This window comes from Tinamus guttatus, unplaced genomic scaffold (assembly GCF_059628265.1).
Source record: "Tinamus guttatus ecotype Peru unplaced genomic scaffold, ASM5962826v1 Tinamus_guttatus_pri_ptg000188l, whole genome shotgun sequence".
Classification (NCBI taxonomy): Eukaryota; Metazoa; Chordata; class Aves; order Tinamiformes; family Tinamidae; genus Tinamus; species Tinamus guttatus.
The window spans coordinates 1,083,058-1,097,682 of record NW_028288722.1 but is presented as its reverse complement, the minus strand read 5'-3'; the positions used below and the strand labels follow the sequence as shown (position 1 = coordinate 1,097,682).

The 14,625-nt window shown below is 52.5% G+C and overlaps 1 protein-coding gene across 2 annotated transcripts in view; it reads right to left on the bottom strand.

Annotated features, from left to right (window-relative positions):
- MGAT5B (alpha-1,6-mannosylglycoprotein 6-beta-N-acetylglucosaminyltransferase B) overlaps positions 1-14,397 on the bottom strand; it is a 49,206-nt gene extending 34,809 nt beyond the window's left edge. For both annotated transcript variants that reach the window (XM_088523441.1, XM_088523442.1), the window contains exons 1-2: positions 14,261-14,397; positions 7,411-7,523 (exon numbers count right to left, since the gene is read on the bottom strand). In XM_088523441.1, coding sequence (XP_088379567.1) covers positions 7,411-7,523; positions 14,261-14,328 — 181 coding nt within the window. In that variant the 5' untranslated portion in view covers positions 14,329-14,397. The remainder of the gene's footprint in view (positions 1-7,410; positions 7,524-14,260) is intronic.
- Positions 14,398-14,625: the final 228 nt, after the last annotated feature.

Here is a 14,625-nt window from a genome sequence, read left to right as displayed (position 1 = left end):
GGAGCATCAGCTGCTTTGAGGACCAGAAAGGACTACAGGGCTCAAGCTTAAGCAGTGGAGGAAAAAGTCACCGCAGCCCCAGAGCCAGCCCCTAGTTTCAGACACCCCATCTCCAGGAGTTCACCTGCCCCGGAGGAGACCACAAAGCACCATTCCTCCTCCTCCTGCTGCTCATGTAGCACCCAAGCTCCCAGTCTTGTTTACAAGCAGCCCAAAATATTATGTTTCATAAAGAGCAGAACTCACTAATTTAGCACTTCCAAGCGATTACCATTTCTGTTTCAGCCAAAACTATTGGCCAAAGCCTCCCAGGCATTTTGCCACCCTGTTTGCAGGGGGAACTAAATCCTCCCCTCCTCCAAAAGGATTTGCCTCCATGGGGACAGTGGCAGAGAGTGATGTGCAGCACAGAGGCACAGGCTGAGCCCGGGCAAGAACCTCACCCAGCTCTGCCCAAGGCACACTGAGCCCAAGCCCCTCGTTTAGGCAGAGCAACAAATAAATCAGTGGGAGAAAACAGCTTTTATGGCAGTGCTATGGTTCCCGGCGCGCTAGTTCTGCTTCCCGGAGTACTTGCCTGCTCCCTGCTCTGGAGGAATTTTGATTCAGGAGCAAGAGGGGTAATAAAAGTATAAAGAGCCGCTAACATCCTCCTCAGCCACAGTGGGCCATTTGCTCATCGCAAGCTGATGGAAACACTATATGACTTTAAGAGCTACAGAAAAAGGTGGAAGGGAAAGAAATCAATTAAATTAATCATTCTCAAAAAAAAAAAAAAAAAGAGAGAGAGAGAGAGAAAAGAGATCTCTGGCTCCAAACAGTGACTGTGTCAAATAGGCACTTTTCCAGGCAAGAGGGCAAGTCTTACCTGTCACTTTCACTGCTTTGCCACTTTCACCCTGCAAAGTGGCCGTTTGCGCATCCCCAGCCCTTTGCAAGAGGCACGTCCTGAACTGGGATCATGCGAGCACGGCCCCAGCTCTCAGCTCCCGCTGCTCCTCCGCACGCCACGCGGCCCCGCACGATCCGAGGTCCACGAGCTCGGTGCAAACAGCTCCTGACGAGGTGCCAACGCGCTGTTGCAGATGGTTATTCGCAGTTACTCTGCGAACAGCATCAAACAGCAAAGAGGCCCCGGAGAACATTTTAGCTCAGGCAGACGGAGAAGGAGCAGCACGGCAGAATGGGCCCTGCCTTTGCACCAGCGGGACACTTGCCTGCTGATGGGCACAGGTTTGACTTCTGCTTCCCAAAGCTGCACTGGGTCCTGTGAGACAGGTCCCTCAGCCAGGAGCTGCCCAAGGAGACACCTTGCCCCAATCTGCCCCAGTTACTCAAAGACATCTATTAGCTTCATCACCAGTTCCATGACTAACACCAAACTGGCCTTGCATGCAGCAAAGGACAACTATCCCTAGCTCAGGATGGCTCTAGCTGCACTACCCACCCAGCCAGGGAGCACGGGCTTCCCCCTGAGCACAAGCTACAGCGACACTTACACAAGTTTACTCCTAACAGTGATTTTGAGCTTGACCTTTCTGCATCTTCTGTGACAAGAAATGAAGCTGGGATCCTACCACACTAATCCAGGACATGCTCCAGCCAGGACACTGCTGTAGCAGAAGGAAAACCAGTAGAGATGTGAGCAAGAGCAAAAGGACCCTCTTGGTAGACCACGTAGGTTCACGCATTTGCAGTTGGCCTCTTTGCTCTACTCCTCAGGGAGCCATTCAAAGGACTGAACTAATGCTAGATTCCACCATTTCATGGTACCAAGACCCTGGAATGGTGAAGATGTGCTATGGAAGATAATGTTGAAGGTTGCTTAGGGCAATTCCCTATCCTCCACCTCTCGTCCTCCTCCACTAACATCCCTTTCTCTTGAGAGAAATAGAAACCACAAGCTCCAAAGTATTCAGCTGTTCTGCACAACCCTGAACAATCCCTCCCTCCACTCATGTGCTCATCGATGGAGGAAATTGCTTTAAGCAGGTGAGGCTCTAGGAACTGGAGCAAGTAACAACTGCAGGGGAAGCAGAGGGAAAACAGGAGAGGCACCGAGAGTAGGGTGAGCTTCTTGCCAAGTAGCATTAAGTAGCATTTCCAGCACAAACTGCCTTTGCTGTCATCTGCTTAACCCTCTCTCAAGCCTCATATCCCAACTTAACAAACCAGAGCCTTTGAAAACCCCAGAAAAGTGACATTGCTATGACTTAGAGGCAGGATACCTCATGCTTCAGCCTAGCAAGAGGGGCTACTCCACAAGCTTTTCAGAACTGACTTCCTTCCTACACAGAACAAAAGCCAACATCTCAGAGGTTTTTATAGAAAATAAAAGAATTGTTTTCTGGCCACCTGTACTGCACACAGCCTTGCCCTGCACTTGCCCTTCATAAAACCTGGCTTAAGCTCCTGTGGGTTACAGTAAGACCTGGGGAAGGTTCTTGGGAGACAAAAAGGGCAGAAAGAAAAGTCTTCCCCTTCAGCAGTCAACTGCAGAAGAAAAATACTTCCCCGATACCACAGAGATGTCAAGTAGTTCATATGGCCCCAAAGGCACTACACCAGCAAGCTCTGACAGTACCTCAAGCTCTGATGGAAAGCACTTTCCATCATACAAGCATTCAACAGAGCTTCACTTCAGCTCTTGACTCAGTTTTCCTAGCAAGACTGAGCCATTGCCTGCAGCTGACCGCACATGCTCCTTGTCCAGCTTCTGCTGCCCCAGAGACCAAGGGAAGAGTCCCCAGGGGAGCACTGCTCCAGCCTCCTGGATCTTGGAGGCTCAAAGCATGTTCTTGTAAAAGCCGTTCACATGCATTTTCCAGCACGCTCTCTGGCCCCTCTCTGCTCTTTGTCTTTCCTGCATCCCCCATCCCCATAGCAGTTGAGGAAACACAAGTGGTCCATTTGTGGTCACCAACAGGAAGCCATCTGGAGATGCTGCCGAGAGCTCATTTCAGGGGAAAGAGGCAGGTGTCAAGTCTCTCAAGCTGAGCATCAACCAGACAGGAAGCACTTGAAAATGGATTGAATACAGTTACGGGTACAGAATCAGCAAACACACAACTCCGGGCCTCATCAGACAGCCCAGAGACCTCTCAAAGGTTTCCAGATTCATGGCTATCAGCAGGAAAACTGCTTTTCTAGCACACACAAGAACACTAACAAGTATAGGAAGCACTTGAAGTACTTGCATGTAAGTACTACCAAGGTCAGTTGAACTTGAACCAATCTCTCAAGCTACCTCCATATAAGCAGCAGCTACAGCAAGGGCAGCAGTCAGCTCTGGCCATTTGGGGAAAATCAAGATTTTCCCATGTTCCCTGAGTCTTTAGCACCTTATACTGATGTATGGGAATCAACAACAGCAGGATCAGAAGTCTTTCAATTTTTAAACTAGCTACAGCAGTTGCAGGCAATATTCCAGCCCATATCTAATCAGGTTTTAACACTTAATAACCTATTTTTCATCACTAATCCCCTGCAGCAAGCAAGTTCCACCAGTTGGTTGTATAGCACCGTGGAAAACCAGATTGGGGCCCGGAGCACAAACAGCTGCCACCACCACCAAGGGCAACAGGACTGTTGGCCATTTCTGCCATCACAAGCTCTCACCATTAAACTCTTGCCCATTAAAGATCTTGGTTTATTTTTAAGGTCAGAACCCTGCCTCAAGACAACTGTATGGTAGCAGGAAAACAAAACAAAACTCTTGAGTCTAGAGCTGTTCCCAGAGTATCTCCTACATTCAAGATTTATAGACTTGTCTATTTTCCTTCTTTAATCTGGATCTTTGTTCGCAGAACAAATTCTCTCGGTGGCCATTTCAAAACAAGGGAACCTTTGTCTGTGTTTATGTGACAGCAGCAGATTAGGATAAATAACTTGCATTTCAGAAGGTTTTTGATTTATGGTTAAGATGCAAAGCCTCTGCAGCATCAAATCATCAGGCAGAGAATCCATCTGAAGAATGATTTCTGGTACGCACCGAGAAACTTTTTCTAGAGACAGTCTCCTAGAAGAGAATTCATGTATGAAAATAAAATTAAAAGTCGAATTAACTGTGGCATTATCCCTTTCTCCTTTTCATGCTTTTGCCTTGCATCTATCTTCATTTTGACTTCAATTGGCTGCTCGCACAGCCTGGAAGACAAAAAGGCCCACAGCAAGTCTATGGGATTTTCATCATATGCTCTCCTCCACCACCCTGAGCACTCGCCTCCTCCTTCCAGAGGAGGTTTTGGGTAAATTTGTGTCAAGAACGGAGCTCGGGTGACAACATGAGCAAACCCAGCTCATAGTAGTACTCCCAAGGCTTAATGCCTCGTTGAGCTGGACACCCAGGGAGAAATAGGAGCAAATCCCACAGGCTGAGCCCCTCGGCCAGTGCAGCACACACCGGATTTTAAACAGGCACTGGCTCAATGGTCTTTCCACTTAACCACAGCTCAACAGGATTTCTCTGACAGAAGTTACTTATAAATGGTTGGGTATTGAACTTCATCCTGCAATGCTTTGCAACCATCTGAATCCTGCGAGCACTTGAGTAGAGATCAAGTTTCACATGTGCAGCTCAACGCAGCAGCCCATGGGGAAACACATCTGCAGGGCTGGAACCAGAGCACACAGCCCTAGAACCAAGCTCACCACAAGGAAGGACCACAGGAGCAGGTCCTTGCTAGGCATGGGCATGTCCGTGTAGAAACACCAGTCCTGGTAGTAGAGCAGCACACATGGACTCTACGTTTGCTGCCAGCTTGCAACACAGAAGGATTAAATTAATTAATAATGCTCAGCAGGGCCAGCTAGACCCAGTGCTGCAGCCAGCACATGCAGAGAAGAGCAGGATCAGGACTGCTCAGCCTCCTTCTGCAGGCAGGACACCCACTGCGCTCCTGAGGGTCTCACCACGCACCCTGGGACATGCACCCCATCCAGAGAGATATTTAAGCCCATCAGGCTTAAACACTCAGGAGACACCCAGGAAACTTCAGCATGTACATCCAAATAATCCTCCAAACAGGATTGGGAAGTGTCTGAACGCGATTGCCACCATCACTCACATCAGCAGCTCATCAGACCAGTCAAATTAACCTGCTCCTCAGAGCAGCGCTGCACACTTAACAGCGACTATAACAGCCAGCAATATTTCCTTGGTTTCCTTGGGATCCATAATGCATGTTAATTAAATACCAGTTTATTATTCAAACAGACCTACCGAGACTTTGCAGCTTTGTAATAAAAAGCATATCCGTATCTGTTCCCCTCAACTCTCATTGAATTAAACGTTTAGTGTGCCTCTACTCCAGCTCAGTGTAACTTTGGCCAAGAGGGGCCCCCAGAGCCCCTCCTGCACAAAACAGAGCTGGTCGGGAGGTCAGACTGGGTTGCTCAGGGCCTCATCCAGGGACACTCTGGAAGACCCAGAAGGGAGTTCCCACCAGCCCGCCCAAGCACAGGGTCATGGCTGTCCCAGAGCACCGAGGAAGGCAGCCAGCACAAGCCTCCGTGGAGCTTCCCATCTAGCTTCTCTGGAGGACACAAGTGATATTTGCTGCTTCTACCCTTGGGGACCTCCAACTGCCACCACCTTTCAAAGAGGACCAGAAGGGGTCTGCAGTGGGTTCCACCAATTCTCCCAGCTCCCATCCAACCCAAGGCTTATACATGTCCTGGAATCTTGCTCTCACTTTGCCTTTGGTGGATCTGGCCATACATGATCACATACATTCCAGCCACACTGAGGTGGCTTGACGACCCTGCAGAAAGTCAGACCCTAAGCCCTGCTATCGCAGGAGAAGTTGAATCGCTGCAGCCTGAACCCCGCACAAGTGGGATACATCCCTGGATACAACGAATACAGCCAAAAAAGTATCCTTCCTTAAAGGAAAAGGTGAGAAAATCCTCCACTTTCCAAAACTGAATTAAACAAATGAACCAGAACTTTCCAAGCAAGAAACAGATAACAGCCAAGTCTACACAAGCTCATCTGGAAGCAAGAGCTTGTTCTTGCAAATCCCATTCAATGAAGAAAATAGATTTTATAGCATTTTTTGTGAACTTTCTAATCAAACAGCACTCACCTTGGCCAGAGTTACAGATCTAAGAAGGCAAAAGTTTGAAAATTAGGAGACCTGAGTCAAAGCCCTGTGGTTCTCCTCCCCCTTTACTATTTTTTCTTTCAATAGCACATGATCAGTAATCACCAGTATTAACATCCAAGCCTCTCAGTCTAGGAATGAAGCAGCAAGCATCCATCCCTCCCTACTTGTAAGGGAGGCATCTCTTTAAGAGACATCTGCTGCAGCAGTCAAAGACAAGTTGATCCACAAGTTGGAGCTCAATTGCAAGAAAGTAAATCAAAACGTATAAATTGGCTTAGACACCTAAAACAATAAACGTGGATGAGTCAGAGGTGAGAGAGCTGATAAGGAGTTTTTTTTTTTGCTCACTGCTGAGTCCTTACTGTGCTCACACTGCATCTGCTAAACAAGAGACAGGCCGGAAAGAAATGGTCTTGCATGTCAGGATGCAGCTCAGCTTCCAGACCAGTGTAAGGATGCAAAGAGCTACTTTAAGGTACCCGTGAAGAGGATAGAGACTGAATAACATTCTGCCTTAGTTTCACTATGGCTTTGGATTTCCCTTTGAGGAGGAACCAGGGTCTTGTGCGAGTTTCCCAACACCTTTGCCCGCTGTTTGCACCACTATTTGTCCCATCTCTCAGCTCTAACTGGTCCTACAACTAAGTAGTCTCCCTCTGCCTTTCTTCTAGCTCTGTATTTGCCCCTTTCTCACACCACAAGCTTCCTTATAGAGCTGAGCTCTCCTGGGACAGACTAAGAACTCTGCTGTAAAAGATTTACCATAAATAATCTTCCTTTGCTGTAAAAATTAACAGCAAACACACATCGTTAACATTGGAATATTTTCTAAAACACTTCAGAGCCTCCAGAAAACATTTTCCCAGCAACACAGAAAAACCTCTAGCCCCTGCAGACCGAGGCTTTTTAAGAACACAAAGCTCCAAGGCACCAGGTCCTCAGAACATGGCACCAGATGCAGGCCCCTGCCTGGCACTGCAGCCGCCAGCTCCCCGCACCGGTGTTTTTTGCTGCAGGACAGGGTCTGCTTCAATGTGCAACACGTGCCACAGTGCTGCCTGCACATGCTGGGATGCCAACACAGCCACTGCCCAGCCCCACAGCTGCAAAACTGCCCCCAAGCACATCAGGAAAGGCCAGCAGGGCCTTGGCCCTCCTGACACATCTGCAATCATCAGGGCAGACGGTTCTGGGAAGAACAAGCACACAAGCAGTGTCCTCCCTCATCCCTGGAGCACGGCTGAGCCCCAGACACGGTAACGAGGGACAGATGGACGCTGAGCAGCCCCACACGGGCTCCTACCTTCAGTGCGGATGGTGAAGGGCGAGTCGCCCAGGCGCTTGGCTGAGAACTGCCCTCCCAGCGACGTCATTAAGAAGCACAGGGTGAAAAATCCAATGCCCAGCACAAATATCCTGCAGGAGAAAAGCAGAGGGGTGAGGAGCAATGAACCAACTCCCACAAATGTCCCTGTGTCTCTCCAGGCCCACCCTGGGGTAACCTCCGCACACGTTTCTGCTGCCCCCAGCTCAGACCTTCCTCCCACCCATCACTGCCTGCCCTGAGCAGGTGCTTCAGCCCTAACATGGGCACAGGGCAGCTGAGTTTTGCCCTAGGGCACAGGCTGGCATCCCTAGCCCTAACCCCACAGCAAGAGCCCACTCTGCCTGCAGCCCAGCAAGGTCTCAGCCAGGCCCCCTCGGGGCTGCTGTGGGCTCCCACATAGCACCCTGCAAATCCAGTCCCTCACTCAGACAAATTTGCATGGACAAGAGGGCTTCTAACCTCCTTACTCCCAAACCACATGGTAAAAGAGGCAAAAAAAACCTCTGCTCCATCAGCTTGCCACCTGCCCATAGTGCACCAGCACATTCGGAAATCCCTGCAACCTCATCAGGGCATCAGAGACCCATGCCTTGAGTGGGAAGCCTGGGACACAGCAAACCTCACTGCACAACACATTGCTCCATCCAACCCAATAACTCCAATACCCTCTGCGGATCACCGCAGGCATTGCAATAAACAATTCCCATTTTCCTCTAGGCAGGAACTGAAAGGAAAGGAGACCTTCCTTTCAGAAGGAAAAAAAAGCTCTTTTGTTCCTCCTGCAACTAAGCCCGTGGTACCCGGCACCTGGCCTGCTCCATCCACAGCCGGTGACAACTGACCCACAGCTCGGACATATCCCCTTTTTGCTTGCTTTATCCAGAGGGGAGGAAACTGCTCCCCCAGGAAAGCAGGCAGCACCTCTGCACGCACCAAGCAGAGCTCCCGGGACCCCTCCAACGGGTGCAAGAGCTGCTAGAGTTTCTCTGGCTGGGTCTGCTCAGAGCAGCATTTTGGAGGGGTGAGAACCTTGAACACAGGAGCTGGTGAGCAAGTTGTGGGTTATCACACACAGGGAAGCACAAGGCAAAGGTCTCCCAGCCTCCTGAGTCTCCCACCCAGATATTCATGGCATCCAGGGCATGACAAGGTGCTGGAATGGAGCTTCCCAAGCCCGTTCCCCAACAATCCCTCTTTTAAAGAGGATTTTTTTCAGCTAACCCTTTCGATGGCACCCAGAGCCTGGGACTCCTGCACAGGCCAGCTCAGGGCTGCTCAGCATGCAGCTCCCATCAACGGGGAGCCAAAGGCCCCCGATGCTTTCAAGGGAGGATTTGGTTGCTGTTTGCAGCATGCTGGGAGAGCCAAGAGCCAGGCAGCATTTCTGGCTGTTTTCCACAGCCTCTGAAAGGAGCTGCTTCCACATCCAAGTCTCCGCAAGGTGCAGCATTCTCCAACATGTGTGCAAGCAAAACCCAGCGTGGTTTCTGTACACTGTGGGCAAGGGCTCCTAGAGCTGCACGAGCAATGCGGGTTTTGGCTAGCCAAATTTCAAGGAGAAAAGGGAGAAAAAACAACTGCTAAAGAGCCTTGTGAAACAAAGGTATTGGTTTTAAGCAGCAAGGGCTGTGCTCGCACAGGAGCCCAGAGCTGCTGGGCACATGCTCATTAGCATCCCTGCCTCTTGCCATCTCTGGACTAAAGAAAAGTAAATGGCAGGGAATAAGAAATAGCAGCCCTCACTGACAAGTTAACAGTGACATCCATGGGGCTCTGGAGCCACACGTGGCACCCCAGCACAGCTGTCCAGGTACAGCTTTTCCAGAGGCCACTTCAGGAAGAAGTGCAGCATCCCAACGCAGAATCATTAGACTACAGCCCGAGGAGCAGAGGACGAGGAGCCAGTTATGAGTTCAGCCCACAGCACACAGGCACTGCAACTATCAACCACTGGCACAGGCTGGCAAATGGAGCAGCCTGTTAAATACAGGAGAGATTTGGGAGAGATGAAGTGCAGCATTAAGCAGCTCTAGGGCTTCACTTTGCAGGGAGGAGCACCCACAACGTGTCTCTGAGACACCCCCAGCTGCTCCTGCAAGACATGGCACCAGTCGCATGCAACCTACCTCCCCGCAACAGCAACGATGTTCCTCTTGCTGAGCCCGTGCCCACGCATCGCTCACAACATGCAGCCAAATCCCAAGCAAGGTGCCTGCTCCAAGGAGCCCACCCAACCCCATCCTTCAGCACCCTCTGGCTCCTGCCTGCCTCACCTTTATAGACTCTCCCCAGCTGAGTCTCGCAGCAGATCAAGGTCACCTGGCCACATTCCCAGTGGCTCTGGGCAGCTCCCAAGCCTCAGCCAGGAGCACAGCAACATCCTGCTCACTAGAGTTAATTTGGGGAGCCTGGGAGAGGAGCTGAAGTCTTTGCCTCCTTCAGGCTTGTGACATGTGGTGGGAGGCAGTGGCTCTCCTATCTCTGCCCAATTTTCCCTGAAAAATGTCACTCCCTGCACCAAGGGGCTGGGGATAAAATTCCCGCTCCAGCTCCTTGGGCAGGGAGAGTGGTGGATGGTGGAGAAGGGCTCTGCTTGTGTCTGGTGGAACCAAACGCTGGTACCAACACTTGCAAACCACAGTGGGAACTGCTCAGAGAGCTGCTCTGCACAAGAGAGGATGTCCAAGCGGGCTGGCAAAACTGCCTAAAAGCCCCATGTAGACACTTGGAGAGTGAAGCAGATAAAGTCCCTCTTATCTGTGAACGAGCAGCCCCTCAGGGATGGAAAACAATTTAAGCAGGCTATGAAAAGCATCACACGCTTGGCTCGTGTCCTTGAGGGCCTTTCTACAGGCAAGTCTTGAGCGTCCTTGAGCCACGGCCTCCCTTGCAGCTGCTCAGTCACTGCTGAGGCTCTGCTTGAGCATGTGGGGGGACAACCTATATCTTCTACCCCTCTTCCAGCAGGCCTTGGAGGAGCCCACAGCTGAGCAGCATTTACAGAGAGGGTAGAGCATCCCTGACACTGTGAAGCAATGTGGTTTCCCAAGATGTGGGGACCTCAGTCCCAACCATTCCTGGCCAGGCAGTGCAGTGAGGTGTCTGGAAGAGGGTCTCCTTGGTGACTTGGCACTGGGAGTGTGACAAGGGCATCTCTGGATCCCAGCTCAGCCTTGAGGGACTGGATTTGCCCTAAAAGGAGGATAGGGGGAAACTCTGGCGTTTCCCTAGAAGAGGACCAAAACAGCTTTGTGGAGAACTCACAAGCTTAAGAAGCGTGAGATTGATCTCAGCCAAGACACCAAGTTCCTGCTTAAACCTGGGTAAGTCCCTTAGATCAAAGGACCATTCCAGGGGCAGGTCACGAGTGTAAAACCCACCAAGGGCCCCACCTTGCCTGTCTAATCCTTCCCCAAGGCACATTTCAATGAAGCATCACCTGAGGAACAGACATTTAAATCATCAGCCTTGATCCTCTTCTTCACTTCCATCCTTCCTACTGATAACATCGCTATGATTATGCAAGACCTTGTTTATGCATTTTAATCTTCATAATTATAATCTGGTAAGGAGTGATGGTTGAACACAGGAAAGAAAGAAAGGAAAAAGGCTTCAAACGTGATCTATGCTCTAGCATCTCATTAGCAGACAAATTCTCTTTGATTTTGAATGGACTATAGAGAGTGGTGGAGAATCAGAATTTCAGAATGACTTTTTTTTTTTTTAAAGGAGGCATTAGAATATAACCCTAATTAATTTTCTTAAGGGAGAAATGACATCCAGTTCAACAGAAATTCTCCAGTGAGTAAGAAGATTTCAGGGACTTGCTCTCCATTTGAAGATCCTGTCTCTTTTACTTTGTGCTGAGCTCCTGATGAATAAAAATCCTGGGTCCAGCTTCAGCCAAGTGCAAATTCCTTGTGCAGAAAACTAAAACTGAGAAGCTGATAAAACAGACTGAGGCCTAGATCTTCAGAACTGCCCATAAAATGCACTGGGCCCTCTGCCCCCAGAATTAATTCTCACTCGCACAGCTTCACTGCTTCACACAGCTTCAATGACCAAGTAGCATCTCCTTTGCAAGCCAGCTCTGGCTGTCATCACACGTCACATTTAATTCATCATCACGGTGCTCTCGCTGTGCACAGTTCTGGCACCAATTCCCTCTACAGATCTACCCCAAACTGAAATTTTCACAATGTTGCATTCTGGCTTCATGCCTATAAGAGGAGGAAGCCAAATTCTGCTGTGTCTTTACTGCAAATTGGAAGCGATGCCCCAGCGTGACACGGTCCTGGAGCATTTTAGCCTGCATAAACGAAAGCCACGTGCATCCAGGAGGGACACACAGGATGGGACACGACCCAGCAGGGACCCCGGGATGCGGCACGGGACCCAGGGACCTCCGGCCGGCTGTCCATGGTGCTGCAGCACCAAGCAGCTGCGCGCCGGGCTCCTGGCCCGTACAGGGAGAGGCAACTAAGACGCCTGGGGAGAAAGACAAGATCTCTCACTAGACAAGTTTTCACAATTCAAGCCCTTTCAGCCCAAAAGTTGAACGGCAATTTCTAACAGCAGCAGCTGGGTGAATAAAAAAAATCCTCCTTTTCTCGCAAACCCTGCTCTGCCGGGGCCCTGCGCTGCCACAGCGCTGCAGCTGCCGAAGGGATGCTCAGCTGCAGGAATCCTCCTCTGCAGCAGCAGCCGGGCAAGAGGAGCCGCTGCTGCTATTGCCCATGGCTAAAGACACAGGGGAAGCCCTGGGTTTCCTGCCGGCAAACTTTCCCAAACTCCCTGCTTTAACTCCCCCCTGCTCAAAACCAAGAGCTGGGCTGGCCCCACGGTGACTGCACCCGCCTGCACCTGGCACTGTCACAGATTAGATCCCCTCATGCTACGCAGGGTGAAGTCAGAGCCGTCCCTGGCACTTTGCTCCTGGTTCCTCGCTCTGCTTCCCGTTGGCCGCAGGAGCTCCTGTGCTCCGGAATTCGCGTCGCGTTGCCGAACGTGCCGCGAGCGCGATCAGTGAAACGTTTTGGCGCACAGGGTCAGGCTCCCCGTTGGGCACTCGCTGACGGCACCGCTGCCCAGAGGTTTCACCAAGCAGGGGATCACAGCCCGGGCTGATGCGGAGCCACACAGAGCCGACCTGCCGCCACGGCAGTGTCTTGTTCAGGTCGCCACTGATGGCCACCGGCCGACACGGGATGCCGATTTTCGGGGAGCGGTGCGGATGGCCACCAGGCTGCACTCAGGCAGCGCACGCAAGCCCGTGCCATGCTCGTACAAGGTGACAAGGGATCGAGATGCTACGAGGCCTCCGGCTCAGCACATCACCAGCACGGAGGGAACATGGCAGGACAACTGGACGAGGGGGTTGTGAAAGACACAGAGGGAAATTTCTCCTTTTAGGAAAAGCCTGACCAGTTAAAAACTGAGTCGCCGCCTGGTTTGCTCTAGTTTCAGAGCAGAAGCCAGCCCAGGGGGTGAGAACCGGACCCTCCAGGGACTTTGCTCTGCTACAGGCACCAGGGACCCTCCAGCCTGGGGTCTCCTTCCGTCACAACTCCCTCCCCGTGCTCGCTCCTCCTGCAAGTCAAACCCCAGGTCACAGCCTGGCTGAAGCTTTCCCTGCTCTGGATGTGGGGATGGAAAAAGACAGATGCTCGAGCCAGGAACACCGGTGCTAGGGACTAACTAAATCCACTTAGGAAAATAAAACAGCCCCTGTCCGAGCTGCGCAGAGCGTGTGCTGCCCCTCTGGGCACATGTCCTGGCCATTCCCACTGCAGTCGCACACTCGCAGCCTCAGAGCGTTGCCCCTTTCTACCCGACCGGTGGCTGGTAGGAGCCAAAGGCTCTTCCTCAATGACAGGGAGGTGCCGTTCCCTGCTCGTCCATGTCCCCACACGGAGCAGGGCAGACCCTGCTCGGAACACAGCCCAGGACCATTCCTACCCACCGCTGCTTGCCTGCATGACCTTGGCTAAGTCTGTCCCCTCCAGGGTCCTGCCGCAGGATCCGGGAGCAGGAGTCTCCAAAGGAAAGCGGTGCGGAGCTGTACAATGCTTGGAGCAAGGGCAGACCCCATCTCCAAACCCGACCACAAGCAAGTAGGGCAGACACAGCCCTTTCCTCCTCTGCAGCCCTCAGCCTGCAGCTAAGTTAAGGGGCCAGCGGGCAGGTTCCTCCAGTTCCGTTACGCAGCAACGACCACTGGAAACGGCTCAGCTCACCTCACTGCTCTGTGGCTTCACTCCCCAGCACTTTCCCCTCTCGTGGATTTTTGGTCCCTCTCTCCATTAAAAAAAAAGCAAGCACTGATGTCTCCAATGCTTCTCAAGCCTGGGAGTGACCAAAGCGTGAGAGCGAGGACCGGAGCGGCGAAAGCGAAGGCGAGGGAGTAAAAATGGGGGGAAGCAGCAATCGGTGGGTATGGAGCCGGGGGTGGCAGAGTGGATATCAACCCTAGCTCTGCTGCCAGGTATCCAGGGGCAGATTTAGCACCGTCCGTCAGCAGCGGTGGATTTAAACCAGAGGAACCTCTTCCCCAGCGAGTACAGTACCTGCGAGGACGGTTATTAAGAAGAAGCAGCAGCAACCAACCTGCAACGGATCCCGGCGGATACCTGCGTAATGAGCGGATTAGAAGCCGAGGGGCAGCGGGCGCCGCAGCGGCAGCTCCCAGCGCCCAAACTTGCCCGGATCCCTGACATCCTCACGGGGGTTCCCCGCTCCCCAGTCCCCCGGGAAGGCTCCGCTGCAGAAACGCGTCCAGCAACCGCGGAGAGAGGGAGGAGGAGGGCAGATAAAGGCGCAACTTTACCTAAAGGGTCTCAAGGTGACCAGGCATCTCCTGACCATTATCTTCCCATCCGCGTTCACTGTGAGCATCGTTCGGCCGGCGGCGCGGCGGGGGCGGCCCCGCAGGCTGCGCGGGGGGGCGCTCAGCGCGGGGCGCCGCGCGGGGCTCCGCGGGGGCGCATGGCGGGAGCCCCCAGCCCGGCCCTGCCCGCAGCACCCGCCGCCGCCGCCGCCGCCCGTGCCCGGGCGGCCGCCGCGCTCCGCCCCGCGCCGCCAGCGCCGCCCCGCGCCCCGCTCCGCGCTCAGCCCCGCGCTCAGCCCTGCGCAGCCCCGCTCCGCGCTCAGCCCCGCGCTCAGCCCTGCGCAGCCCCGCTCCGCGCTCAGCCC